The sequence below is a fragment of the Notothenia rossii genome, assembly GCF_949606895.1.
Source record: "Notothenia rossii genome assembly, contig: scaffold_64, whole genome shotgun sequence".
In the NCBI taxonomy this organism is placed as follows: Eukaryota; Metazoa; Chordata; class Actinopteri; order Perciformes; family Nototheniidae; genus Notothenia; species Notothenia rossii.
Window position 1 is genome coordinate 276,851 of NW_027639736.1, and position 27,603 is coordinate 304,453.

A 27,603-nucleotide genomic window follows, 5' to 3' on the forward strand; every position below is an offset into this window, starting at 1 on the left:
AAGTCGTGAAGTTGTGAGTCGGGGGTTGCGGTCGGATAATCCAAAAATCAGCTCCTATCGTCTATCCCTTGACCTCTGAGTGAAAGGTCACGGGGTTAAGGGATAGTGGATAGGAGAATTCAAAAGGACTTAGGAGAAGAGACTGCACTTTCACTATCTGACGTGTTTATGATGCGCCAGCGGACGTCCTGAATGTGCGTCTGCTGCTGTGGGGAAACTATGGAAACTACAGTTTTCTATACAGCGGACTACAACATGGATGTTTAATAAGAACGAGGGACTCATCTAGAGACTCTGCACCGTGCTCTGATGCTGTTGCTTTATGAACAACAGAGAAACATATTCTTCATGACCAAAGCTGGAATTGAAATAAAAAAGGAAAGTGAAACTTCTGCTCGTCACCCTCTCCCTCCGGTCCACATTAATACAAATGATCCCAATACGTATGATTGATGAAAAGATCTTAAAATCAATACAAATGTATTTATTATAAACGTTAGTCCTTAACACCTATCACTGTGTACATCATTCAAACATCTTTTAAAAGTTGAACAAACCCCACACAGCTCAGTGAAATGTTGACTTTATTTGATCATTTCAGTAAAAACTAACGTTCATATTTCTCTTTTTGATTATAATACTGATGAACGCTCAAAACAAAGCACTTTGGCAACTTACCACATATGTTTTAAAATGCTTAATAAGCACCGTAACTTTCATGATATCATTTCTCCGTCATAATCGTTTGTGTCCGTGAACGGCCGACTGTTGTGTGACGGCAAATGCTGCGGCTGCAATGCATTGTGGGGCAGCATTTCCTCCTCTCCTCTCGGTGAGGGAGGTCCAGTGGTTCCTAAACTAAAGGAGGTTATAAAGGAAGTTTGAAACCTCCTTTCCTATCAGCTAGAGAATCAGCACTTATCATGGCTGCCACTGAGGGACTTCCGGGTCATTTCACTCCGTTAGGAAGGTTCCTAAGCTAAATGGACTATTCGACTTCAGCCGAGGTACCTTTAAAATAAGTGTGTCTACGACTTAATTCATCTTACAAAGCATGATGTTTGAAAGACCTTTTATTGACAATGAGACATGAATGACGATCAGAAACCTTTCTATTTTGTGTTATTGCCAAAATCTGAAGATCCTCTTAAATCCATATTCGGACATCACACATACTTATAGTTGTGGTTTAAAGTTTAAACAGAGTTGACATGAAGCAGTACTCACCCCGGGTGTAGCACGCCTGAGGAACCTTCCCGTTACAGTCCAGTAACATGTTATTGACCATCAGAAAGTCCTCTCCGTAACACTGGATGCTAAACGTCGGAGCTGCAACACAAACGCACCTTACACACATGTCTGAGATCGAATAAAAGGGGTTCATACCCATTCTGAAAGGTAACAAACACGTGGTCAAGGAAATACATTTTCAATCTCACTTGTTGGATTTCTTTTTTTGCCTGCATTTGAAATAATCAATGAACCATCAGTTAGTAAATGTTTTTGTACCTCCAGAGCACAGCGGCAGCAGCAGCAGCAGCAGCAGGTAAACCCTCATCTCTCTGATTTTCAGTCAGTGTGACTCGACAAGCAGCAAGAAATAAGAGATGACAGCGAGTAGCTGGACCTTTATCCTCTGCTCACACACACACACACACACACACACACACACACACACACACACACACACACACACACACACACACACACACACACACACACACACACACACACACACACACACACACACACACACACACACACACACACACACACACACACACACACACACACACACACACACACACACACACACATATTGATCTGAACACAAACTGAACTGTTTGTCCAAAATGTGTTCAGTGCAAAGTCCTAGAAAAGAAAAACTGTGTCGATTGAAGCTAAAGGTCAGCCAGTGTTTCTGCTGAGTCATGACTTGAGTTACAAAAAGACACCTGTGTGCTGTGGAAGAACACGCTTCAGGTGAATTTGGACCATGCGAGGGTTAGGGTTACATGCTGTAGTGTCTGTGTTTGTGTGTGTCTTCCCCCCCCTCTCTTTCTGCAGCTCCCTCAGGTGCAGGCATTCAGCAATCAGGGCCTCATAAAAGCCTGAGGAATGCTGAAGACTCTCTCTCTCTCCGGCCCAATTCCCAAACAAACCCTACCCAAGGCAAGGCAAGTTGCCTACTCGCCCTAACATTAAGTCCCCTAATAAATCCTCCCTAATTGATCTCATTCTAACTAATGTTCCCTATAAATACTCATCTGTGGGAGTATTTGCGAATGATGTGAGTGACCACTGTGCTGTAGCCACAATTAGGGACACTAAGGTTTGTTTGTTTGTTTGTTTGTTTATTTAAAGGACAGTGAACATTAATCCACATTGCTGTAAATGAGCCAGTATTAGCCAGCAGGTTAATTTTCAACTGTTGTCCTTGGCAAGATGTTAAAGGTCCAAAAGGTTAAACCTCGTATTATCATTAAGAGAGACACAAAACATTTTGTGGAGCAGGGTTTTGTACTAGACCTGTTTGGGTTTGATTGGGGAAACATGGATCTGTGTGCTGATGTAGAAACTGCATGGTCTTATGTTTATCTTGGTTTTATGGAGATCATTGATAGACATGCACCCCTGCGTACATTTAGAGTGAAGGGACGAGACAATCCTTGGTTTTCTGCTGAACTGTCCAGTCTCCTGCATGAGAGAAACAAGGCCTGGGCAAAGGCTAGGCAATCAGGCTCAGAGGTAGAATGGCTGCATTTCAGGCAGCTAAGGAATAGCTTCACTTCACATGTCAAAAGTGCTAAGTCTAAGTATTATCTGTCAGTTACCACAGAAAACCTAAATAATCCTAGGAAATGTTGGAAAGCTATAAAATCGATATCCACCGGTGAGATCCGTAATGAGCTACCTCCGTGCCTCACCACAGCATCTGGCTCTATATCGGACAGGGCCTCCATGTTACATTGCTTTAATGAGCATTTTGTGTCCTGTGGCTCTCTATTTGATTCTGTTTCTAACTCTGCTTCTGTGAACAATCCAATCCGTGACTCTGAACAAGGTGGTCTGGAAAACCCTTTCAGTTTTACTCCTTTTACTGTTGATGTTGTTCATGAAGCCTTAATCAAGTTAGATTCTAAGAAACCGGCTGGCCCGGACAACGTAGAACCTTTCTTTTTAAAGATAGCTGCAGATTTTATTGCTCCACCTCTTACTTCTCTTTTTAACCTCTCCCTCAGCACAAACACAATTCCAAAAGTATGGAAGTCAGCCTATGTCTTGCCTTTACTAAAAGGAGGGGAGGCAACTATATTAAATAATTATAGGCCCATCTCTAAATGTTCAGTTCTGGCTAAGGTTCTTGAACGCCCAGTGAGTGAACTGGTAAAGGAGTTTTTATGTACAAATGACATCCTGTCTAAACATCAGTCAGGCTTCAGAAAGCAACACAGCACCATCACTGCCACAATGAAAGTGGTAAATGATATTACTAGTATTTTAGACAATAAGCAGAGTTGTGCAGCTCTATTTATTGACCTGTCCAAAGCGTTTGATACCGTCGATCATCACACCTTAAAGTGCCAGTGAAGTGCATGTTTTTGCGCCAAAATGAAATGGCAGTTTCATTCCTTACATATCATTTTGCCTGTTCATGGCTAAAATAATTTTTAATTATTTATTTATTTATTTATTTATTAATTATTAATTTTAATAATAACGGCCGTCTGAGCCTACCGGAAGTTGCAGACGATAGCGGCCGCGACGTCACAAGATGGGCCCAGTTGTGATTGTAAACATGGCGGAGACTTTGGAAAGTGATACAAGTGCGAGAGAAGTGATTGATTTTGACAGCTTTTCGGACAGGATAGATGAGGAAAGTGGCACAGAAGATGGAAGTGACGATGAGGAAGCGCAGGACATCATTGAACCCTACAGATTTGAGCCGTCAGGGACGTCAAGTGGGGAGGATGATGGCGACGACATGGACGATGGGGAAGACATTGACCGGCTACAGAACACTGAATGGTTAGCAGGTTAGCAGTGGCTGTGCTGTCACTGTCGATTTGAAAATAGGGGGGGGGGGGGGGGGGGGGGGGGATTTGCCTTGTTTAAAATCTCTGCTTGGGCTCATCAGCCTCTGGGAAATAATTAGCTTATGTACATGTCATATGCTAGAGTATTATTAAACTAGAATTATAACTTTCTGGTCATTGAATTAAAACATACCGACCAGCCCTGTTTTTCTCCTTATCTGCAGTTTATGGGAATAATTCCACCTATCAGATAATCAGGGGGCGAGAACAAGAAATGATTTTCATGCGCACAGTCTAACTTTATTGGATCTTCTGCATAAAATTCAACAATATACAGTTCCAAGTTAAAATGATAAAATCCAGTTACCTTGCAAAATGTCGCAACCTGACAACACTGAAACATCCTGGCATTCCTGCTAATCATAATGTTACATCTGTTTTATATGTTTTAGGTGTCAGTGGGACAACTGTAACAACATGGACACTGTAGCCGAGAGTGTGTGCTGTGGGGAAATCCCCGCTTTCACCAGGACCATGGAGGAGGATGGTGTCCACAGCTGCATAATCGACCACCCCGGCTTCCGATCTGGCTGTCTAGACATCTGGGTGCTGCGTATAGCATACTGTGGATACAGGCAGCATTAAGGCCATCTCCAGCAAGAGGGCAATGAGTAAGCCTTACAAACACTATTTACAAAAAAGTATATTACTAGTATATAAATGTATCAGTTAATATGATGTCATGACAACTTTTGCAACTTTATACGTTTGAATATTAGTCTTTTATGATCTGAGTATAAGAAAATGTAACTTTGAAGTTGACCTATTATCATCTATTGTCCTTCATTTGTAGTAGTCTCTTGACAGTAGCTGTCGTCATATCAATGCTATAATGTTTTATCTTGCAGACGCCACCGATACACAGCCTACCGCCAGCTGGTGAGACTTTGCTGGGGTTACCTAGGACGCGACATAAGAGTGCCACTGCCCTCTTGTGCAGTGAACCAAATTCGTCGACAGTTTCCATCCATGGACCATCACGGTTATGAAGAAGGACAGTGACAATACAGTTCTGAAGTGAATGTTTAATACAGTTCCACAGTTGAAGATGCACAGTGACTATTTGGTCTTGAAACGACTGGCATGTGCCTTGATGGCCTCTGCTTTGTCAGGCTTCTCCATTGCCGAGGACAGAGTGGGGGGCTCCTCCAGCTGTACAGGCCTGTCTGCGCTGGGTTTCTTGCAGAGGTTAACCACCTCTCTCATGAGATCATCCACATAGCCTGCAACAGTGTTCAAAGACAGAATACAAAACTTGCACTTTATAACTGTTCTCTGATAATAAATGGTGTCTGTCATCAAGCCGAGATCATTCTTTCAATTGGGGTTTTGAACTGAATTAGTTACTAAATCATTAGTACCGGTACATTACCAATCTGGACAATATTATTTCATAATTTCATTTCAAACTCACTGAATGTTGCCTCTACTAGGATCTTCTTCACCACATGACCTCCAGCCTTGTACTTGGGGTAGCGGATTTTGAACCTCTGTTCTCCCGCCTTCGTAGTTGCAGTATGTCTGCTGGCATTCTCGTTGTAATGCAGTCCGGCAAGAAGGCTTCTGTTAACATAAACAAAGAAACAGTTTTAAAAATGTGAAAAGAAATATCTCTCTTTTGTAATTATTCCACGTCTATACATGAACAGCTCTATTTAACTTGATATTGATTCAGAAAGTGATTTTGTGTTTTATTTTAGTCCTGGCAATGTGTGTCTTGGAGTTGACAACTTCATCACAGTTCCTTCCTCCATTTTGACACACTATGGGAGATGTGACGTAACGTCGCAAGCTATTATACAGCACGGGGACCTGGTTCAGCACGGGGACCTGGTTCAGCACGGGGACCTGGTTCAGCACGGGGACCTGGTTCAGCACGGGGACCTGGTTCAGCACGGGACCTGGTTCAGCACGGGGACCTGGTTCAGCACGGGGACCTGGTTCAGCACGGTACAAAGACGCCCATTCCCAAGTAACTGAAACAAGTCTTTAGCTGGTACAGTACAAGCCTTCGAATTATATGCTGAAAAGACCAACCTGCACAGCATGCCAGTGTAGGAGTACACGTAAGACTTTGGTGCAAACTGAATGATGAGGCTGGACCTTGGACGTCTGGTGTACGGCAGAGAGCTTGCCGATGTCCATGCACAGCATCTTGTCTGTCACCAGTTTCTCCAGTTTGACAGCTGATAGTGAACCTGCAATCAACAGATCAATAAATCAATCATCAACAAATTTCAATGGCAGTGCTTGACATTATGGATTATCAATTCTAATGTTTGTTGCTCAGACGTAACTTTTTGGATTATCTACCCAACCATAAGACAGTCAGTACATGGTTGTTGCTGGGTATGTCCTGGGTTTTTAATCACTCAGCATACATACACTGTATACATTCCATACTCCTTTTGGCGTTGGATGACGGTTAAAATTACAGTCACCCGTTGCTGACGCAACAGACGTAATTTTAAATGTCAGGTCTGCCGCCATATCAGAAAAAGTAGTATTGACTCTAAACTCACTTGATCTGATCCACTTCTTCTTGTGAGCCCTGCCTTGTAGTCTCTTGTGCGCACATGTGGGGAACTTTCCACCATGGCCCCTGTGGAGGTTTAGGACATGCCGCTCCACCGACTTCCATTTATCCACAATCAGTTCTGCGTCGTCTTGCGTGGAGGAAACCACTGCCCAGTACAAGTGGTTGAGGATGCTCTGTTGCCATGCTTTCAGGTCCTCACAGCCCTTGAGCTTGCAGATGGCTTTCAGCTTCTTCCCAACAGCTGCAAAGACAATAAATAAAACTGACATCATAAAGAGATCTATCTATTTGAGTGAGGTGTGCAAATAAGATTTGTGACACTGCATGCTACAATGTCTGTCTGGTGATAACAACTTTACGATAACTCAATAGAAGACTCTACTCCTTGAACTTCAATAGAAACAACATTGAAACATACACTTGGCTACATGCCAGATGTCATACAGATGTTTTGTGTACGGCATATTCTCTCTAATCCATTTGGCAATCTGGCGATGTCGGTCTGTGACGAGAGTGCCAATCTCCAGGATGTCCTCAAAGAAGGCCACCATCCTCTTCAAGCCTTCCAGTTCCATATGGTAGCTCCCACCACACTCGTTGCTCTGAAAATACAGCAGGGAACATTCCAGTTAGGCAGATAACTAGACAGGAGCTCTGCAATGAGCTGAATATGATTTGAAACACTGTTACTATTACAATATTTACAGATGAAGTTTTACATTTCTCACACAAAACCCTGAACTTGAACAATATAAACTGTACCTGCACCAGCTGTAGGTCTAGCACCACATTTGATTCCAGCTCCATTGTAGTGTATGTTCCAAATTTTGTGCAGTGTCCAGGGCTGTCGGCCCTGCCGTCACCCCCCAGAACCAGAGGTCGCCCTTCAGTCTGCAGCATCGAAATGTGGGCTGCCTGTTGTTGCGTCCATATACCCTGTATTGCAGGCTGCAGGATGTCTCGCTGGTGTGAGAAGAATGTTCGTTTCACGTAGGTCATCACACCCATGTGGTTTAGGACTCGCAGCACCTTTGTTGGCGACGCCCCTCAGTTGCCTGCAGACAGGAGTCACATGTTTAGTGGATCTTAAGTAGTGTTCCACTGGTTGTCCACACGTGACGGATGTCGACGCTGCCGCAAGATGGACAGTGGCACCACTGTAGCAGTTTCCCGAGGCTGGAGCCAAAGACGATGTATTTGGGTTCCTTGTGGCAGATCTCATCCCCAAATGCTTCCCGACTTTCTGACAGATCTGACTTGTCAGAAGCATCAGCCGCTGAGATGGGGCTACTGGGTTCCCGGTCTGAGGAGCCTGATACTGATGGTGGTGCAGCTGGACTGCTGGACGACGCGTCTTCCAGTTGGTGTTGCTCCAGCTTTGACGCCTGGCTGCTTCTGCTGCTAGAGGCAGCCTGTGGTGGCTGGTCAGGTGTAGCTGGGTCTCTGGTGCCATGGACGTTCAGCTTTCTCTGCCTCCCTGGTACTGGTAGACTTGCAGTCAGCATCTCGGGCGTCACCTGGCATGCTGGAAATGAAATGATCAATGGAATACTATATTGTGTTTATATAAAACCACAAATCTATGTTGATCTGTTGCTTACTATTTAGAGTTAACAAACTCAACATTAGAAGGAATATCCCGTACTGTAATACAGTATTATATGACACACTCGCTCATCATTTTATTTTAGGAACTGATTAAACTTCGATTTAATAGTGCAGTACTATTAACCAATCAATAGTGGCATTACCCTTTGACTGTGTCTTTGTGAGTTGTTTCCCAGTCTGTGTCTTGATGCTGACAGTAGCTGTTGGAGTCCAGTCTGTCTGGCAGGCCTGATCTTGACTCTGTCGTTCCTGCCAGGTGAAAACATACATTTCATAGTGTGATGTTGTAAAATATTTTCGAGGGGTTAGAAGTTCTAGACAATATTATCATGATAAACATGTACCCTACAGTAATGCTTAGCTAGAGCCAATGCATATGTAAGTCAATATCATGCCTGACTAGCAACTTTCTACAATATTTATATTTAGCAGACTGGTTTGCCGGCTGCATGTTTGGTGTTTGGAACAAGACTAATGCTAAGCTTTTTGTTTTACATAACAAGTGTAAGATCTAAGGTGTGCATATTACAAAGAAGGTTTTTCTTCATGTGTCCACTGTTTGTGCCAGTCATGATAACATGCAAGGTAAAACCAGCCAATGAGCTCATCTAAAACAAAACCTGGGGGCAATCACAAACCTGTTCCGGTGCCATGTCTGTGTCAGTGGCCATCTCCATTGATTCCTCTGTGGAAGCAAAACTGCTACTCTCCACTTCTGATTCTGCCAGGAGTTCTTCTACTTTCTGCAAATGTACACAATATGAAATGGATTACAAAATGATTCAAACAGTATAGGCCTACACCTTGCTCATACTATTTCAACAATAATAATTCAGGAGACTACTAGCCACTGGAATTAAATCCTGATTTAACATCAACAAATTAGGCCTAACAACTTTACCCGCTTTCTCTCATTGCAAATGCAGATCGAGCCGGTCTTGATGTTGACGTTGAAAGTTGTCCCACAGCTGAAGTCCCAACTCTGAGGAAAACAGGGGGTCCTCCGCAATGAAAAATGTTCTCGATTTAATTCCATTTCCTGCCTTTCCTCAAATATATTAGGGACTATAGTGTTAACAAATCCAAGAAAAATGTTTAGTGTACATAGAGTGTGCACACTTATCTAGTATCCTATCCATGTGAACCTGTTTTATTTGTGATGACCTCACTCCCGAATGACATCCTACAAAACCTGGGCCTAATCGCCAAACACCATTTCATTCACTTGTTATAACTGTCATCATTATGTTTCATTTATATAATGTGACCCGATAATAAACATGTATTCCATACATCACGTCTCTCCTGATTGAACTGGGTATCTTCCTTACAATAACCTGCATGAACACTTGCAAAAAGCATGGCAGGATATTGGGCTGAACGGTTCCATTATCTTACTCTGAGCTTCGCACTTCGCTGGCTGACAATGTGAGTTAAAAACACACTATGTTCTGTTGTTGTTGGGGGGTTGATAATAAACTATTGTGGCTTTGTCTCTACAGATTAAACACCACCAAGGTCCTGAGAGTCGGTCGATCCTCTCTAGGTACATGTGTCATGTATCGACCGCTGATCAGCATAATGCAAATGCACCGGGTATTCTGAAAGCGTTACAAATTTGTTCACTGTTCCGGGACTCCACAGCAGCAGCCCATAGCGTGGAGATGCACGGTGCAGCTGCTGAATCGATTCATATGGGACGGAATTATGAAGCCAGGGCCGCTTACACCCATCTGTTTCCCTGGTGTGAAGTCAGGCTAACACGCCTGCCGGTTGAAATGTAAAATGTTGTAATCATGAAAATGTTTAAATAAAAAACATTGACACCACTTTTCACTTTGTTTAATTTTAATTAAAACAGTTTAATACACTTATGTACCCACACACACGTGAATATGTTTACAGGGATGCAGCATCGCAAATATATCCACTTTGGAGTGGCTTCCGGGGACATACGACATATCAAATCACATCTACACATCGAGCCGAAGCTAACGAGCATAGTCTCGACTGCCTACCATGGGGAGAAAAAAACCTGAATTGGACCACACACACACACACACACACACACACACACACACACACACACACACACACACACACACACACACACACACACACACACACACACACACACACACACACACACACACACACACACACACACACACACACACACACACACAGTCTGATGTCTCTAACAGTTTCAACACCACAGAAAGAGACAGGAGGAGTTATACAAACGTATAAATACTGTACATGTACTGTATATATTGTAGTGTGTGTGTGTGTGTGTGTGTGTGTGTGTGTGTGTGTGTGTGTGTGTGTGTGTCACGGTTTGTGAAACAAGCGGGACCCAAATGCAGATATAAACTGAAAATTATTTTATTTCAAGGCTATGATATATATATAGAATGACAAAACAGAACACTCACCGCAGAACTAGTCCTGGAACAAGACGAACCGAACAAGACAGACAGAAAACCCAGAACTTAAATACACACCAGACTAATCACACAACAAGACACAGGTGAGGAGGGAGGAGAAAACACAGGGGCCCAGGTGAACATAATCAGACAATTAGACACACCAGGGAAACTAATGACAAGAGGAACACACAGGGAAACTAATGACAAGAGGAACACACAGGGAAACTAATGACAAGAGGAACACACAGGGAAACTAATGACAAGAACACACAGGGAAAAGGACCAGACAATAACCCAGAGGAAAACATGACATGGAAAACAGCAAAAACACCCAAACCTACAAAACTATAAACGTGACATAACATGAGAATCGTGACAGTGTGTGTGTGTGTGTGTGTGTGTGTACCACTTTGCTGTTTTTTTAAATATACATTCAAATATATTTTCAATTAAACCATTAAAGCTGATATAAGACTCTGAGTTTATCAGGGTCCCTAATGCTCGATATTAATAAAGATAATAATAAAAACAAAAACAAAAACAAAATTAAAGCGGTTTAATTCCTTCAAACCTTAATAGGCTCACTTTTGATATAAATGTTTTAAATGACTCGTATTAGATCATGTTTTACTGCTAGTTTACTGCAGCCCTTCAGTCTGTTGGTGAATCAATCAATCAATCAATCAATGCATTTAATTTAATTTGGACAACATTCATTTTTATCCCCGTATAACCGGAACACTGTCCAACCTAAATGTAGTTTAAATATCTATGTTTTAAATCTGCTGACTCATTTTTAGATATCACATTATAAATAAAGGCATGTTGTCAGCTGTTGCCCATTAGTCACGTGATCTGTTTGTCAGCTGTTACTTGTGAGCGTTGATTACATGCTCCCTATTTAAATGCGAACACTGAGGCGCCACTTCCTTTAGACCGAGCAGCGGGCCGGTGAGCAGGTGAGCCGGTGAGCCGGTGAGCAGGTGAGCATAAAACAGTGCCATAAAACGTCACTAATTCAAAGCGTTCTACGAGCACGGTTGTTTTTGAGGTGCTGAATGTGATTGTTTGGATGCTTGTTTGTTGTGGAAACCTCGGTTGTTTGGGCATGGGATTCAACTTGTATTAACGCTGGTCTATGTACTCTTTGGAATATCTCGGGCTGACCTTGGACCAGCCCCTAGTTTATGGTGGTCGACAATTCAATTCAAAACCTTTATTTATTCAGGTGAAAACCCATTGAGATCATTGACCTCTTTTTCAATGGTGACCTGCTGCAAGTAGGTTCCAACATGAATACAAACATGACAGAAAAACAAAGAGGACATCATATGGCATATTTACATTGACTACAGTTTGTATAGCTAGTAGCATTTACAGATACCAACAGTTTCCGATTGGATAGCATCTATCCTTGCTTTAAAAACATGTAATGGAACCAAACTGCTCAACTTTCCTTTTGCAGACTGTTCCAAGTTAGCGGAGCTGCGCATCTAAAAGCTGTATTCCCTAAGACAGTCCTAGCAGTTGGCACATTTAATACAACCACAGCATTCGATCTCAGGCTGTAGCCATTTACAATACACTTGGACTTCCTCTATCTGTATACAATCATTAATGCATATCACTAACTCAACCCCCGGGGCATCGCTCCCACAGTTTTTGTGTCCCTCCTCTTGCAGGTTTGCAGTATCACAGGATGGGTCTGGATCATGAACCGTGACAGAGCCTGTTGCCGTGGTCCTGCTCAAAGCCCATCGTAACGTCTTTGGAGTAACAGGGAAACTTTCTGACACCATCATGGATCCTTCATTTTCATGTAAGTTGACTTTGTCATTTGTATTGTCTTTGCAGGAATTGCAGTTTTTTTTTTTTTCTACAAAAAGTTGATGTTTAATTGATTTGAACGCATTGTTTGAAGCATTGAACGTGGTAGTTTTGGCTGTCGTTTGTGGTGGTCAAGGCGGTTGTGTTTGAGGTCGTTTTAGATGGTGAACGCAGTGGTTTTGGAGGTCTGAGGTGGTGAACGTGGTAGTTTTGGCGTCGTTTGAGGTGGTGAAGGAGGATGTTTATGAGGTGGCGAGCGCGGCGGTTTTGGTGGTCTGAGGTGGCGAAGGCAGTTGGTGCTGGTTTGATGTGGAATCCTCTGTGAGTACAGATTGTTCAACTTGTATTAACGCTGGTCTCTAAAGAATTTAGCTCGGGCTGACCTTGGACCAGCTCCTAGTTTATGCTCCTATAGGCTTAGACTTCCTCTCTATGTATACATTCATTAATGCATATCACTAACTCAACCCCCGGGGCATCGCTCCCCGGAGTTTTTGTGTCCCTCCTCTTGCAGGTTTGCAGTATTACAGGATGGGTTTGGATCATGAACCGTGACAGAGCCTGTTGCCCTGGTCCATCTCGAAGCCCATCGTAACGTCTTTGGAGTGACAGGGAAACTGTCTGACATCATCATGGATCCTTCATTTTCATGTAAGTCAACTTTGTCATTTGTATTGTCTTTGCAGGAATTGCAGTGTGTTTTTTCTCTGCAAAAAGTTGATGTTTGATTGATTTGAACACATTGTTTGAAGCATTGAACGTGGTTGTTATGGGGTTGTTTGTGAACGTGGTAGTTTTGGCTGTCGTTTGAGGTGGCGAAGGCGGTTGTGTTTACGGTCGTTTGAGGTGGAGAACACCGTTGTTTTGGCGGTCGTTTGAGGTGGCGAAGGCGGTTGTGTTTACGGTCGTTTGAGGTGGCGAACGCGTTTTCTTTGGCGGTCGTTTGAGGTGGTGAATGTGGTGGTGTTGGCGGTCGTTTGAGGTGCTGAACGCGTTTTCTTTGGCGGTCGTTTGAGGTGGTGAACGTGGTGGTGTTGGCGGTCGTTTGAGGTGCTGAACGTGGTAGTGTTGGCGGTGTAGCATCCTGCCTTATTTTTAGTGCACTCAGGGGCAAAAGTGAGGGTAGTTTTCTGTGTGTCCATTTGGGAACCCGCGTCTCCGATGTAAAGTCCTAGGATTGTACATTTGGAAAATTCAAGTCCCTAATGCTGAGTTAGTGATACACATTAATGAATGTATACATAGAGAGGAAGTCCAAGCCTATAGGAGCATAAACTAGAGGCTGGTCCAACGTCAGCCCGAGCTAAAGCTGCAAGGGGACGGACCAGCACGGTGCACGGTGTTCAACTTGTATTAACAGAGGTTTCTACATCAAATCGGTGCCAAAATTGCCTTCACCACCTCAGACCGCCAAAACAACCACGTTCACCACACCTCAGACCGCCAAAAACACCGCGTTGACCACCTCAAACGACCGCTGAGGTGGTCAACGTGGTGATTTTGGTGGTCTGAGGTGGTGAAGGCAGTTTTGGCGCTGGTTTGATGTGGAATCCTCTGTTAGTGCACAGTGTTCAACTTGTATTAACGCTGGTCTCTGTCCTCTTTGCAGCTTTAGCTCGGGCTGACCTTGGACCAGTCCCTTGTTTATGCTCTTATAGGCTTGGACTTTCTCTCTATGTATACATTCATTAATGCATATCACTTACTCCCCGTTAGGGACTTTAATTTTCCAAATGTACAATCTTAGGACTTTACATTGGAGACACGGGTGACCAAATGGACAGACAGAAAGTTACCTTTACTTTTGCCCCTCAGGGCACTCCAAATAAGCCAGGGTGGTCTACACTTAGACTTTCTCTATACATTCATTAATACATATCACTAACTCAACCCCCGGGGCATCGCTCCCTGGAGTTTTTGTGTCCCTTCTCTTGCAGGTTTGCAGTATTACAGGATGGGTTTGGATCATGAACCGTGACAGAGCCTGTTGCCCTGGTCCATCTCGAAGCCCATCGTAAAGTCTTTGGAGTGACAGGGAAACTGTCTGACATCATCATGGATCCTTCATTTTCATGTAAGTCAACTTTGTCATTTATATTGTGTTTGCAGGAATTGCAGTGTGTTTTTTTTCTGCAAAAAGTTGATGTTTGATTGATTTGAACGCATTGTTTGAAGCATTGAACGTGGTTGTTATGGGGTTGTTTGTGAACGTGGTAGTTTTGGCTGTCGTTTGAGGTGGTGAAGGCGGTTGTGTTTGCGGTCGTTTGAGGTGGAGAACACCGTTGTTTTGCCGGTCGTTTGAGGTGGCGAAGGCGGTTGTGTTTACGGTCGTTTGAGGTGGCGAACGCGTTTTCTTTGGCGGTCGTTTGAGGTGGTGAACGTGGTGGTGTTGGCGGTCGTTTGAGGTGCTGAACGCAGTAGTGTTGGCGGTGTAGCATCCTGGCTTATTTTTAGTGCACTCAGGGGCAAAAGTGAGGGTACTTTTCTGTGTGTCCATTTGGGAACCCGCGTCTCCGATGTAAAGTCCTAGGATTGTACATTTGGAAAATTCAAGTTCCTAATGCTGAGTTAGTGATACACATTAATGAATGTATACATAGAGAGGAAGCCTAAGCCTATAGGAGCATAAACTAGAGGCTGGTCCAACGTCAGCCCGAGCTGAAGCTGCAAGGGGACGGACCAGCACGGTGCACGGTGTTCAACTTGTATTAACAGAGGTTTCTACATCAAATTGGCGCCAAAATTGCCTTCACCACCTCAGACCGCCAAAACAACCACGTTCACCACACCTCAGACCGCCAAAACCACCGCGTTGACCACCTCAAACGACCGCTGAGGTGGTCAACGTTGTGATTTTGGTGGTCTGAGGTGGTGAAGGCAGTTTTGGCGCTGGTTTGATGTGGAATCCTCTGTTAGTGCACAGTGTTCAACTTGTATTAACGCTGGTCTCTGTCCTCTTTGCAGCTTTAGCTCGGGCTGACCTTGGACCAGTCCCTTGTTTATGCTCTTATAGGCTTGGACTTCCTCTCTATGTATACATTCATTACTGCATATCACTTACTCCCCGTTAGGGACTTTAATTTTCCAAATGTACAATCTTAGGACTTTACATTAGAGACACGGGTGACCAAATGGACAGACAGAAAGTTACCTTTACTTTTGCCCCTGAGGGCACTCCAAACAAGCCAGGGTGGTCTACACTTAGACTTCCTCTATACATTCATTAATACATATCACTAACGCAACCCCCGGGGCATCGCTCCCCGGAGTTTTTGTGTCCCTTCTCTTGCAGGTTTGCAGTATTACAGGATGGGTTTGGATCATGAACCGTGACAGAGCCTGTTGCCTTGGTCCATCTCGAAGCCCATCGTAACGTCTTTGGAGTGACAGGGAAACTGTCTGACATCATCATGGATCCTTCATTTTCATGTAAGTCAACTTTGTCATTTGTATTGTCTTTGCAGGAATTGCAGTGTGTGTTTTCTCTGCAAAAAGTTGATGTTTGATTGATTTGAACGCATTGTTTGAAGCATTGAACGTGGTTGTTATGGGGTTGTTTGTGAACGTGGTAGTTTTGGCGGTCGTTTGAGGTGGCGAAGGCGGTTGTGTTTAAAGTCGTTTGAGGTGGCGAACGCGTTTTCTTTGGCGGTCGTTTGAGGTGGTGAACGTGGTGGTGTTGGCGGTCGTTTGAGGTGCTGAACGCGGTAGTGTTGGCGGTGTAGCATCCTGGCTTATTTTTAGTGCACTCAGGGGCAAAAGTGAGGGTACTTTTCTGTCTGTCCATTTGGGAACCCGCGTCTCCGATGTAAAGTCCTAGGATTTTACATTTGGAAAATTCAAGTCCCTAATGCTGAGTTAGTGATACACATTAATGAATGTATACATAGAGAGGAAGCCTAAGCCTATAGGAGCATAAACTAGAGTCCGGTCCAACGTCAGCCCGAGCTAAAGCTGCAAGGGGACGGACCAGCACGGTGCACGGTGTTCAACTTGTATTAACAGAGGTTTCTACATCAAATCGGCGCCAAAATTGCCTTCACCACCTCAGACCGCCAAAACAACCACGTTCACCACACCTCAGACCGCCAAAACCACTGCGTTGACCACCTCAAACGACCGCTGAGGTGGTCAACGTTGTGATTTTGGTGGTCTGAGGTGGTGAAGGCAGTTTTGGCGCTGGTTTGATGTGGAATCCTCTGTTAGTGCACAGTGTTCAACTTGTATTAACGCTGGTCTCTGTCCTCTTTGCAGCTTTAGCTCGGGCTGACCTTGGACCAGTCCCTTGTTTATGCTCTTATAGGCTTGGACTTCCTCTCTATGTATACATTCATTACTGCATATCACTTACTCCCCGTTAGGGACTTTAATTTTCCAAATGTACAATCTTAGGACTTTACATTGGAGACACGGGTGACCAAATGGACAGACAGAAAGTTACCTTTACTTTTGCCCCTGAGGGCACTCCAAATAAGCCAGGGTGGTCTACACTTAGACTTCCTCTATACATTCATTAATACTTATCACTAACTCAACCCCCGGGGCATCGCTCCCCGGAGTTTTTGTGTCCCTTCTCTTGCAGGTTTGCAGTATTACAGGATGGGTTTGGATCATGAACCGTGACAGAGCCTGTTGCCCTGGTCCATCTCGAAGCCCATCGTAACGTCTTTGGAGTGACAGGGAAACTGTCTGACATCATCATGGATCCTTCATTTTCATGTAAGTCAACTTTGTCATTTGTATTGTGTTTGCAGGAATTGCAGTGTGTTTTTTTTCTGCAAAAAGTTGATGTTTGATTGATTTGAACGCATTGTTTGAAGCATTGAACGTGGTTGTTATGGGGTTGTTTGTGAACGTGGTAGTTTTGGCTGTCGTTTGAGGTGGTGAAGGCGGTTGTGTTTGCGGTCGTTTGAGGTGGAGAACACCGTTGTTTTGCCGGTCGTTTGAGGTGGCGAAGGCGGTTGTGTTTACGGTCGTTTGAGGTGGCGAACGCGTTTTCTTTGGCGGTCGTTTGAGGTGGTGAACGTGGTGGTGTTGGCGGTCGTTTGAGGTGCTGAACGCAGTAGTGTTGGCGGTGTAGCATCCTGGCTTATTTTTAGTGCACTCAGGGGCAAAAGTGAGGGTACTTTTCTGTGTGTCCATTTGGGAACCCGCGTCTCCGATGTAAAGTCCTAGGATTGTACATTTGGAAAATTCAAGTTCCTAATGCTGAGTTAGTGATACACATTAATGAATGTATACATAGAGAGGAAGCCTAAGCCTATAGGAGCATAAACTAGAGGCTGGTCCAACGTCAGCCCGAGCTGAAGCTGCAAGGGGACGGACCAGCACGGTGCACGGTGTTCAACTTGTATTAACAGAGGTTTCTACATCAAATCGGCGCCAAAATTGCCTTCACCACCTCAGACCGCCAAAACAACCACGTTCACCACACCTCAGACCGCCAAAACCACCGCGTTGACCACCTCAAACGACCGCTGAGGTGGTCAACGTTGTGATTTTGGTGGTCTGAGGTGGTGAAGGCAGTTTTGGCGCTGGTTTGATGTGGAATCCTCTGTTAGTGCACAGTGTTCAACTTGTATTAACGCTGGTCTCTGTCCTCTTTGCAGCTTTAGCTCGGGCTGACCTTGGACCAGTCCCTTGTTTATGCTCTTATAGGCTTGGACTTCCTCTCTATGTATACATTCATTACTGCATATCACTTACTCCCCGTTAGGGACTTTAATTTTCCAAATGTACAATCTTAGGACTTTACATTAGAGACACGGGTGACCAAATGGACAGACAGAAAGTTACCTTTACTTTTGCCCCTGAGGGCACTCCAAATAAGCCAGGGTGGTCTACACTTAGACTTCCTCTATACATTCATTAATACATATCACTAACGCAACCCCCGGGGCATCGCTCCCCGGAGTTTTTGTGTCCCTTCTCTTGCAGGTTTGCAGTATTACAGGATGGGTTTGGATCATGAACCGTGACAGAGCCTGTTGCCTTGGTCCATCTCGAAGCCCATCGTAACGTCTTTGGAGTGACAGGGAAACTGTCTGACATCATCATGGATCCTTCATTTTCATGTAAGTCAACTTTGTCATTTGTATTGTCTTTGCAGGAATTGCAGTGTGTGTTTTCTCTGCAAAAAGTTGATGTTTGATTGATTTGAACGCATTGTTTGAAGCATTGAACGTGGTTGTTATGGGGTTGTTTGTGAACGTGGTAGTTTTGGCTGTCGTTTGAGGTGGTGAAGGCGGTTGTGTTTGCGGTCGTTTGAGGTGGAGAACACCGTTGTTTTGCCGGTCGTTTGAGGTGGCGAAGGCGGTTGTGTTTACGGTCGTTTGAGGTGGCGAACGCGTTTTCTTTGGCGGTCGTTTGAGGTGGTGAACGTGGTGGTGTTGGCGGTCGTTTGAGGTGCTGAACGCAGTAGTGTTGGCGGTGTAGCATCCTGGCTTATTTTTAGTGCACTCAGGGGCAAAAGTGAGGGTACTTTTCTGTGTGTCCATTTGGGAACCCGCGTCTCCGATGTAAAGTCCTAGGATTGTACATTTGGAAAATTCAAGTTCCTAATGCTGAGTTAGTGATACACATTAATGAATGTATACATAGAGAGGAAGCCTAAGCCTATAGGAGCATAAACTAGAGGCTGGTCCAACGTCAGCCCGAGCTGAAGCTGCAAGGGGACGGACCAGCACGGTGCACGGTGTTCAACTTGTATTAACAGAGGTTTCTACATCAAATTGGCGCCAAAATTGCCTTCACCACCTCAGACCGCCAAAACAACCACGTTCACCACACCTCAGACCGCCAAAACCACCGCGTTGACCACCTCAAACGACCGCTGAGGTGGTCAACGTTGTGATTTTGGTGGTCTGAGGTGGTGAAGGCAGTTTTGGCGCTGGTTTGATGTGGAATCCTCTGTTAGTGCACAGTGTTCAACTTGTATTAACGCTGGTCTCTGTCCTCTTTGCAGCTTTAGCTCGGGCTGACCTTGGACCAGTCCCTTGTTTATGCTCTTATAGGCTTGGACTTCCTCTCTATGTATACATTCATTACTGCATATCACTTACTCCCCGTTAGGGACTTTAATTTTCCAAATGTACAATCTTAGGACTTTACATTGGAGACACGGGTGACCAAATGGACAGACAGAAAGTTACCTTTACTTTTGCCCCTGAGGGCACTCCAAATAAGCCAGGGTGGTCTACACTTAGACTTCCTCTATACATTCATTAATACTTATCACTAACTCAACCCCCGGGGCATCGCTCCCCGGAGTTTTTGTGTCCCTTCTCTTGCAGGTTTGCAGTATTACAGGATGGGTTTGGATCATGAACCGTGACAGAGCCTGTTGCCCTGGTCCATCTCGAAGCCCATCGTAACGTCTTTGGAGTGACAGGGAAACTGTCTGACATCATCATGGATCCTTCATTTTCATGTAAGTCAACTTTGTCATTTGTATTGTGTTTGCAGGAATTGCAGTGTGTTTTTTTTCTGCAAAAAGTTGATGTTTGATTGATTTGAACGCATTGTTTGAAGCATTGAACATGGTTGTTATGGGGTTGTTTGTGAACGTGGTAGTTTTGGCTGTCGTTTGAGGTGGTGAAGGCGGTTGTGTTTGCGGTCGTTTGAGGTGGAGAACACCGTTGTTTTGCCGGTCGTTTGAGGTGGCGAAGGCGGTTGTGTTTACGGTCGTTTGAGGTGGCGAACGCGTTTTCTTTGGCGGTCGTTTGAGGTGGTGAACGTGGTGGTGTTGGCGGTCGTTTGAGGTGCTGAACGCGGTAGTGTTGGCGGTGTAGCATCCTGGCTTATTTTTAGTGCACTCAGGGGCAAAAGTGAGGGTACTTTTCTGTGTGTCCATTTGGGAACCCGCGTCTCCGATGTAAAGTCCTAGGATTGTACATTTGGAAAATTCAAGTTCTTAATGCTGAGTTAGTGATACACATTAATGAATGTATACATAGAGAGGAAGCCTAAGCCTATAGGAGCATAAACTAGAGGCTGGTCCAACGTCAGCCCGAGCTGAAGCTGCAAGGGGACGGACCAGCACGGTGCACGGTGTTCAACTTGTATTAACAGAGGTTTCTACATCAAATCGGCGCCAAAATTGCCTTCACCACCTCAGACCGCCAAAACAACCACGTTCACCACACCTCAGACCGCCAAAACCACCGCGTTGACCACCTCAAACGACCGCTGAGGTGGTCAACGTTGTGATTTTGGTGGTCTGAGGTGGTGAAGGCAGTTTTGGCGCTGGTTTGATGTGGAATCCTCTGTTAGTACACAGTGTTCAACTTGTATTAACGCTGGTCTCTGTCCTCTTTGCAGCTTTAGCTCGGGCTGACCTTGGACCAGTCCCTTGTTTATGCTCTTATAGGCTTGGACTTCCTCTCTATGTATACATTCATTACTGCATATCACTTACTCCCCGTTAGGGACTTTAATTTTCCAAATGTACAATCTTAGGACTTTACATTGGAGACACGGGTGACCAAATGGACAGACAGAAAGTTACCTTTACTTTTGCCCCTGAGGGCACTCCAAATAAGCCAGGGTGGTCTACACTTAGACTTCCTCTATACATTCATTAATACATATCACTAACGCAACCCCCGGGGCATCGCTCCCCGGAGTTTTTGTGTCCCTTCTCTTGCAGGTTTGCAGTATTACAGGATGGGTTTGGATCATGAACCGTGACAGAGCCTGTTGCCCTGGTCCATCTCAAAGCCCATCGTAACGTCTTTGGAGTGACAGGGAAACTGTCTGACATCATCATGGATCCTTCATTTTCATGTAAGTCAACTTTGTCATTTGTATTGTCTTTGCAGGAATTGCAGTGTGTTTTTTCTCTGCAAAAAGTTGATGTTTGATTGATTTGAACGCATTGTTTGAAGCATTGAACGTGGTTGTTATGGGGTTGTTTCTGAGCGTGGTAGTTTTGGCGGTCGTTTGAGGTGGCGAAGGCGGTTGTGTTTACGGTCGTTTGAGGTGGCGAACGCTTTTTCTTTGGCCGACGTTTGAGGTGGTGAACGTGGTGGTGTTGGCGGTCGTTTGAGGTGCTGAACGCGGTAGTGTTGGCGGTGTAGCATTCTGCCTTATTTTTAGTGCACTCAGGGGCAAAAGTGAGGGTACTTTTCTGTGTGTCCATTTGGGAACCCGCGTCTCCGATGTAAAGTCCTAGGATTGTACATTTGGAAAACTCAAGTCCCTAATGCTGAGTTAGTGATACACATAAATGAATGTATACATAGAGAGGAAGCCTAAGCCTATAGGAGCATAAACTAGAGGCTGGTCCAACGTCAGCCCGAGCTGAAGCTGCAAGGGGACGGACCAGCACGGTGCACGGTGTTCAAATTGTATTAACAGAGGTTTCTACATCAAATCGGTGCCAAAACTGCCTTCACCACCTCAGACCGCCAAAACAACCACGTTCACCACACCTCAGACCGCCAAAACCACCGCGTTGACCACCTCAAACGACCGCTGAGGTGGTCAACGTTGTGATTTTGGTGGTCTGAGGTGGTGAAGGCAGTTTTGGTGCTGGTTTGATGTGGAATCCTCTGTTAGTTCACAGTGTTCAACTTGTATTAACGCTGGTCTCTGTCCTCTTTGCAGCTTTAGCTCGGGCTGACCTTGGACCAGTCCCTTGTTTATGCTCTTATAGGCTTGGACTTTCTCTCTATGTATACATTCATTAATGCATATCACTTACTCCCCGTTAGGGACTTTAATTTTCCAAATGTACAATCTTAGGACTTTACATTAGAGACACGGGTGACCAAATGGACAGACAGAAAGTTACCTTTACTTTTGCCCCTGAGGGCACTCCAAATAAGCCAGGGTGGTCTACACTTAGACTTCCTCTATACATTCATTAATACATATCACTAACTCAACCCCCGGGGCACCGCTCCCCGGAGTTTTTGTGTCCCTTCTCTTGCAGGTTTGCAGTATTACAGGATGGGTTTGGATCATGAACCGTGACAGAGCCTGTTGCCCTGGTCCATCTCGAAGCCCATCGTAACGTCTTTGGAGTGACAGGGAAACTGTCTGACATCATCATGGATCCTTCATTTTCATGTAAGTCAACTTTGTCATTTGTATTGTCTTTGCAGGAATTGCAGTGTGTTTTTTCTCTGCAAAAAGTTGATGTTTGATTGATTTGAACGCATTGTTTGAAGCATTGAACGTGGTTGTTATGGGGTTGTTTGTGAACGTGGTAGTTTTGGCGGTCGTTTGAGGTGGCGAAGGCGGTTGTGTTTAAAGTCGTTTGAGGTGGCGAACGCGTTTTCTTTGGCGGTCGTTTGAAGTGGTGAACGTGGTGGTGTTGGCGGTCGTTTGAGGTGCTGAACGCGGTAGTGTTGGCGGTGTAGCATCCTGGCTTATTTTTAGTGCACTCAGGGGCAAAAGTGAGGGTACTTTTCTGTGTGTCCATTTGGGAACCCGCGTCTCCGATGTAAAGTCCTAGGATTGTACATTTGGAAAATTCAAGTTCCTAATGCTGAGTTAGTGATACACATTAATGAATGTATACATAGAGAGGAAGCCTAAGCCTATAGGAGCATAAACTAGAGGCTGGTCCAACGTCAGCCCGAGCTGAAGCTGCAAGGGGACGGACCAGCACGGTGCACGGTGTTCAACTTGTATTAACAGAGGTTTCTACATCAAATCGGCGCCAAAATTGCCTTCACCACCTCAGACCGCCAAAACAACCACGTTCACCACACCTCAGACCGCCAAAACCACCGCGTTGACCACCTCAAACGACCGCTGAGGTGGTCAACGTTGTGATTTTGGTGGTCTGAGGTGGTGAAGGCAGTTTTGGCGCTGCTTTGATGTGGAATCCTCTGTTAGTGCACAGTGTTCAACTTGTATTAACGCTGGTCTCTGTCCTCTTTGCAGCTTTAGCTTGGGCTGACCTTGGACCAGTCCCTTGTTTATGCTCTTATAGGCTTGGACTTCCTCTCTATGTATACATTCATTACTGCATATCACTTACTCCCCGTTATGGACTTTAATTTTCCAAATGTACAATCTTAGGACTTTACATTGGAGACACGGGTGACCAAATGGACAGACAGAAAGTTACCTTTACTTTTGCCCCTGAGGGCACTCCAAATAAGCCAGGGTGGTCTACACTTAGACTTCCTCTATACATTCATTAATACATATCACTAACTCAACCCCCGGGGCATCGCTCCCCGGAGTTTTTGTGTCCCTCCTCTTGCAGGTTTGCAGTACTACAGGATTGTTCTCTATCATGAACCGTGACTAGGCCTGTTGCCGTGGTCCTGCTCGAAGCCCATCAAGACCCAGAGATACTTGAACTCCTTCACTTGGGGTAAGGACTCATTCCTAACTTTTAGTGGACAGTCCATCGGTTTCCTGCTGAGAATTCAATTATACCTAATTAATTTATGAAAGAAAAAATATTACAAACAAACATCAATGTACACAATAAAAAAATACCCCTTCCTCCATCCTGCTCAATAACCCCACCCGGAATGATAAAACAGGTCTCGCTGTTTCCCTGGGGAGTCTTTACGGTGACGGAACCTGGGACCTATGACAGGAGAACAGGGAGGTGAGTTATGATAAGTACTGCAGGGATGATATGACAAATATATAACAGAAATGTATATTGCTTAGTCTAAACAGCTTATAAATTACTAGAATCGCTAATCACGCTTTTTTCACCCCCCTTAGGTTGGCGTGCAAATCCAGCCCTCCGTCAGCATTAAGGATTAATATATGTTTCTCATACTGACGTCAACCATTCAATAAACGGGTTTGAACGCCACACAAGCTCTTGTCATTTTTTGTAAATGAAATGCTTCCTGTGCAATGTTTTATTGTGGAACAAATGAATATGCTTCACTAAGAGTGAAACTATATAATACGTAATGGAGACCGTGATCTACAGCTGAGAGATCATCTCCATTACAACTGGACAAGCGCATATCTTCACAATACATTGACAGAGGGAGCTGATAAACGTTGCTATATACGCCATGATGTGTTGGTGTGAAGATTGAGACATTGGACAATGTCAAATATTTAAAACATCACAGGGATAACAAACTTGGAATGGGTAGGGCTAGGGAATCCTCCGGTTTTTGGACAAAATTAACATGGGATCACTCCGGTCAATGTACGTACTTCGTCTCACTGGAATATTAGGGTTAGGTTTTTGTAAGGGCCACCGGATCTCCCCATGTCGCCCGACGACTTCATGGTTATACAGAGATCCAAGGAAAGGCACGCGCACTACGAGGACGTGTCGGCTCATGCCCTAGCTTAGCATCATGACTGGGTCATAGGTGTGTAAAGTGTAGTAGACAGAGTAATTAAGCTTGAAGAACAGACACAAGGAAGGGTAGAGGGTGGTTACCCAACGAATGCCTTCCCCTTGCCGCTTTGGCGGTGTCTGCTTATGGCCCATTTCCTTACGTTGAACCTCGCCCAGAGCAGGGTCGAACAATAGGTCAGGAGGAAAAAGTGGGGAGGGGGGATGTGGTTTAGGTTTAGGCAAAGAGCCAAAGTGGTTGGGATTAGTGGTCAAACTGAGGGGAAGATAGTCTATGAATAATGTTGATTTTAGGATTAGGCATATAGGCCCGACTGGTTAAGTTTAGAGCTGGGACTAAGGGTAAGAGTGTACCTTAAGTTAATTTAAATTGTTGGAGTTGAGAGTAAAATAACCTTTTATGGAGAAGTAATTTAGGATTAGGCAAAAGGCCAGAGTGGTTAAGTTTAGAGCTGGGACTAAGGGTAAGAGTGTACCTTAAGTTAATTTAAATTGTTGGAGTTGAGAGTAAAATAACCTTTTATGGAGAAGTAATTTAGGATTAGGCAAAAGGCCAGAGTGGTGCATATACCTCTCCTGTCAGCCAGTCCTCCATTTGTGGTCTCCTGTCTCCATCTAGTGGCGGCAGCTGGTAGTGCAAGTGCACCTCTTTTTCATTTGGGAAAAGAGGTTATGGTGACAGATAGTCAGTAGTTGTTTGTTCTCAAAAAAAGAGGTTTTTTGGGGAACAAACTAGTCCTTTATACTTGTTTTGAACACATCCTCAGTGATGGACCCAGAGATCATTGAGTGTTTCGGCCATTATCACCAGACACTCTCAAACCAGGGTGGCCCCAGCCGGGGATGATCAAGTCCCCGGTGTTGTGTTATTTTCTAAACGGTCCCAACTTGGGGAAAAGGACAGGTAGGTAGGTCAGGTCAGTGAGCTTTGAGGTGGGTACACATAGAGGGAGAGAGAGAGAGAGAGAGAGACACACAGACACCAATAGTTAAAACAGGACCTGTCAACAATGGGGGAAACCGGATTAAATCAATTATGAACAGCCATGGGGTGCTGTCTAATCAAAGATAAATCCACCTCCCTTTATCCACCTGAGAGGCCTGAACTTAACTTTAAATCTAATTGAAATAGCTAACACAGAGGGACACACAGACACAAGTAGTTAAAACAGGACCTGTCAAAAATGGAGGAAACCGGATTAAATCAATTATGAACAGCCATGGGGTGCTGTCTAATCAAAGATAAATCCACCTCCCTTTTACCCACCTGAGAGGCCTGAATTTCACTTTAAATCTAATTGAAAAAGCTCAAATATACACAAACACACCCACACACTCACAGCCCAATAGTGTTAAACTCTAAATCTAATTGAAAATAGAATGGTTCTCATTTCCAGAGAGAATTAGTAAAGATGATTAGAGTCAGCCATCTTGTGAAATGTATATTGAAATTATTTATTTATGTAAGTATTTAAAAATTATTCTTCTATAAATGGACCCTGATATCTGGTCTCTAACATGTTAATAATCACACGTACTCACTCTCGACGTTGAAAGACCAGTATTTCATGTGGATGTCAGAGGATTTTAGTAGAATCTTAACACACATGCTCTCTCAGCTGCCGCCACATGTAGTCACCAGCCCGGAAGTGGTAATGCCGCCAGTCGGAAGTGACGTTAGATCCGGCGGAATTAAAGGTAACATGACCCTTAGCACTCATAGTGGTTACTCCATGAACTGCAAGGCAATTATAATATTGCCGCCAACCGGAAGTGACGTTAGATCCGGCGGAATTAAAGGTAACATGACCCTTAGCACTCATAGTGGTTACTCCATGAACTGCAAGTCAATTATAATATACAGTGTATTATAATAAAAAATCATTATAAATCCGTTCATAGACTTATATTAAAAATATTTTTTATATATCTATAATATTTTATTTTTAAACTCATTGTACCCAAAATGTATTTATCTATTTAAGAGTAAAGTTAGAGTGGTATATATTAAATTAAATCCAGATATCATTTCTATTGTGTTCTCAACCCCTTTCCTATTTTAAGAGTGAATATAAGCGGATGTTTAAACGCCTTCACTCAGTAGAATTGGTCAGTTGACCTCTTCTACTCTCAGTCTAACCACAAAGTTTCGCGGTCCGACTAAGGGCAAAGTTAAAAAGGTACACTCATAAGTAATTAAGGTATAATCTAAAGATAATACTGTGCCTTATTATTTTGTCCTATTTGGTCAGAAATCATTCCCATCCTTCGGTAAGTGAGCTAGGTTACCCTGGTGGTTCACCCTAGCTCTTCAATGATATATTTCATTGTATGGGAATGTTCTGAAAGATGCCCTCAGACAACAGAGACGAACTCTTCGCGGCAGCATAACTGACCCCGGCCTGAGACTCATAAGTGGAGTCATTAATTAATTAGATTTTGAAAGTAAAAATGTTGGATTATTTTGTTATTATCCTATTAGCAGTCCTTCCCAATCTGAGATGTGTCAGCTAGGTGGATTTTCTACCATTGTTCTTACTACACTAGCTATGAATGACAATCTCAGTTGTTCAGGAGTATTTTAAAAGAGGGGGCTTCATGACAGTAGACCACTAATCACTAAATAATTGATTGATATGTGGTGGGAAAGAAAACGAGCGACTCAGCCAATCATACTAAGTTTCGGAGCACGTCCCCCGTATCTCCAGGTTCTGGCTAGGGTTAGGTTTTTGTAAGGACCACCGGATCTCCCCATGTCGCCCGACGACTTCATGGTTATACAGAGATCCAAGGAGAGGCACGCGCACT

General features: G+C 44.2%; 3 protein-coding genes and 1 long non-coding RNA gene across 13 annotated transcripts in view; 2 read left to right on the forward strand and 2 right to left on the reverse strand.

The window, feature by feature from the left end:
- LOC307027468 (uncharacterized protein) overlaps positions 1 to 27,603 on the reverse strand; it is a 29,315-nt gene that overhangs the window by 238 nt on the left and 1,474 nt on the right. Inside the window, exons 1-3 of one of the 3 annotated variants that reach the window (XR_013804657.1) lie at positions 26,338 to 26,356; positions 1,510 to 1,636; positions 1,228 to 1,329 (exon numbers count right to left, since the gene is read on the reverse strand). Coding sequence is in view for 1 of the 3 variants with exons in the window: in XM_079695722.1 (XP_079551848.1) it covers positions 1,228 to 1,329; positions 1,510 to 1,558 (151 nt within the window). In the remaining 2 variants the exon portion in view is untranslated. Of the gene's footprint in view, positions 1 to 1,227; positions 1,330 to 1,509; positions 1,643 to 26,337; positions 26,357 to 27,603 lie in introns of those variants that run through there. The other 2 variants (XR_013804656.1, XM_079695722.1) reach the window with 2 other exon arrangements.
- Positions 1,646 to 5,086, forward strand: LOC307027467 (uncharacterized protein). Its single transcript, XM_079695721.1, has 3 exons — positions 1,646 to 4,029; positions 4,490 to 4,708; positions 4,946 to 5,086. Exons 1-2 carry the CDS (start codon positions 3,776 to 3,778, stop codon positions 4,680 to 4,682), a joined length of 447 nt encoding a protein of 148 aa, XP_079551847.1. The 5' UTR covers positions 1,646 to 3,775; the 3' UTR covers positions 4,683 to 4,708; positions 4,946 to 5,086.
- On the reverse strand, positions 5,185 to 10,864 carry LOC307027464 (uncharacterized protein). 8 transcript variants are annotated; one of them, XM_079695714.1, is made up of 10 exons: positions 9,146 to 10,864; positions 8,883 to 8,987; positions 8,388 to 8,493; positions 7,399 to 8,161; positions 7,055 to 7,238; positions 6,620 to 6,877; positions 6,135 to 6,295; positions 5,910 to 5,981; positions 5,512 to 5,660; positions 5,185 to 5,320 (listed from the first exon to the last, which is right to left on the reverse strand). In XM_079695714.1, exons 4-10 carry the CDS (start codon positions 7,642 to 7,644, stop codon positions 5,308 to 5,310), a joined length of 1,083 nt encoding a protein of 360 aa, XP_079551840.1. In that variant the 5' UTR covers positions 7,645 to 8,161; positions 8,388 to 8,493; positions 8,883 to 8,987; positions 9,146 to 10,864; the 3' UTR covers positions 5,185 to 5,307. The 8 variants fall into 8 exon arrangements, 5 of the variants coding, with proteins under 5 accessions (XP_079551840.1, XP_079551842.1, XP_079551841.1 ...); XM_079695716.1 differs by lacking the exon at positions 5,910 to 5,981; XR_013804653.1 differs by lacking the exon at positions 5,185 to 5,320 and having other exon boundaries at positions 5,586 to 5,660; positions 5,928 to 6,016.
- Positions 23,554 to 24,613, forward strand: LOC307027460. Its single transcript, XR_013804652.1, has 3 exons — positions 23,554 to 23,829; positions 24,005 to 24,072; positions 24,195 to 24,613. It is a non-coding gene; the product is annotated as an uncharacterized lncRNA (long non-coding RNA).

Coding starts and splice junctions, on each gene's coding strand:
- LOC307027467 (XM_079695721.1), top strand. CDS start 3,776: ATGGGCCCAGTTGTGATTGTAAACATGGCGGAGACTTTGGAAAGTGAT. Junction 4,030..4,489: donor CGGCTACAGAACACTGAATG/GTTAGCAGGTTA, acceptor TATATGTTTTAG/GTGTCAGTGGGACAACTGTA.
- LOC307027464 (XM_079695714.1), bottom strand. CDS start 7,644: ATGGGTGTGATGACCTACGTGAAACGAACATTCTTCTCACACCAGCGA. Junction 6,878..7,054: donor CATCTGGCATGTAGCCAAGT/GTATGTTTCAAT, acceptor TTGTCTTTGCAG/CTGTTGGGAAGAAGCTGAAA. Junction 5,982..6,134: donor TACACTGGCATGCTGTGCAG/GTTGGTCTTTTC, acceptor GTGCTGAACCAG/GTCCCCGTGCTGAACCAGGT.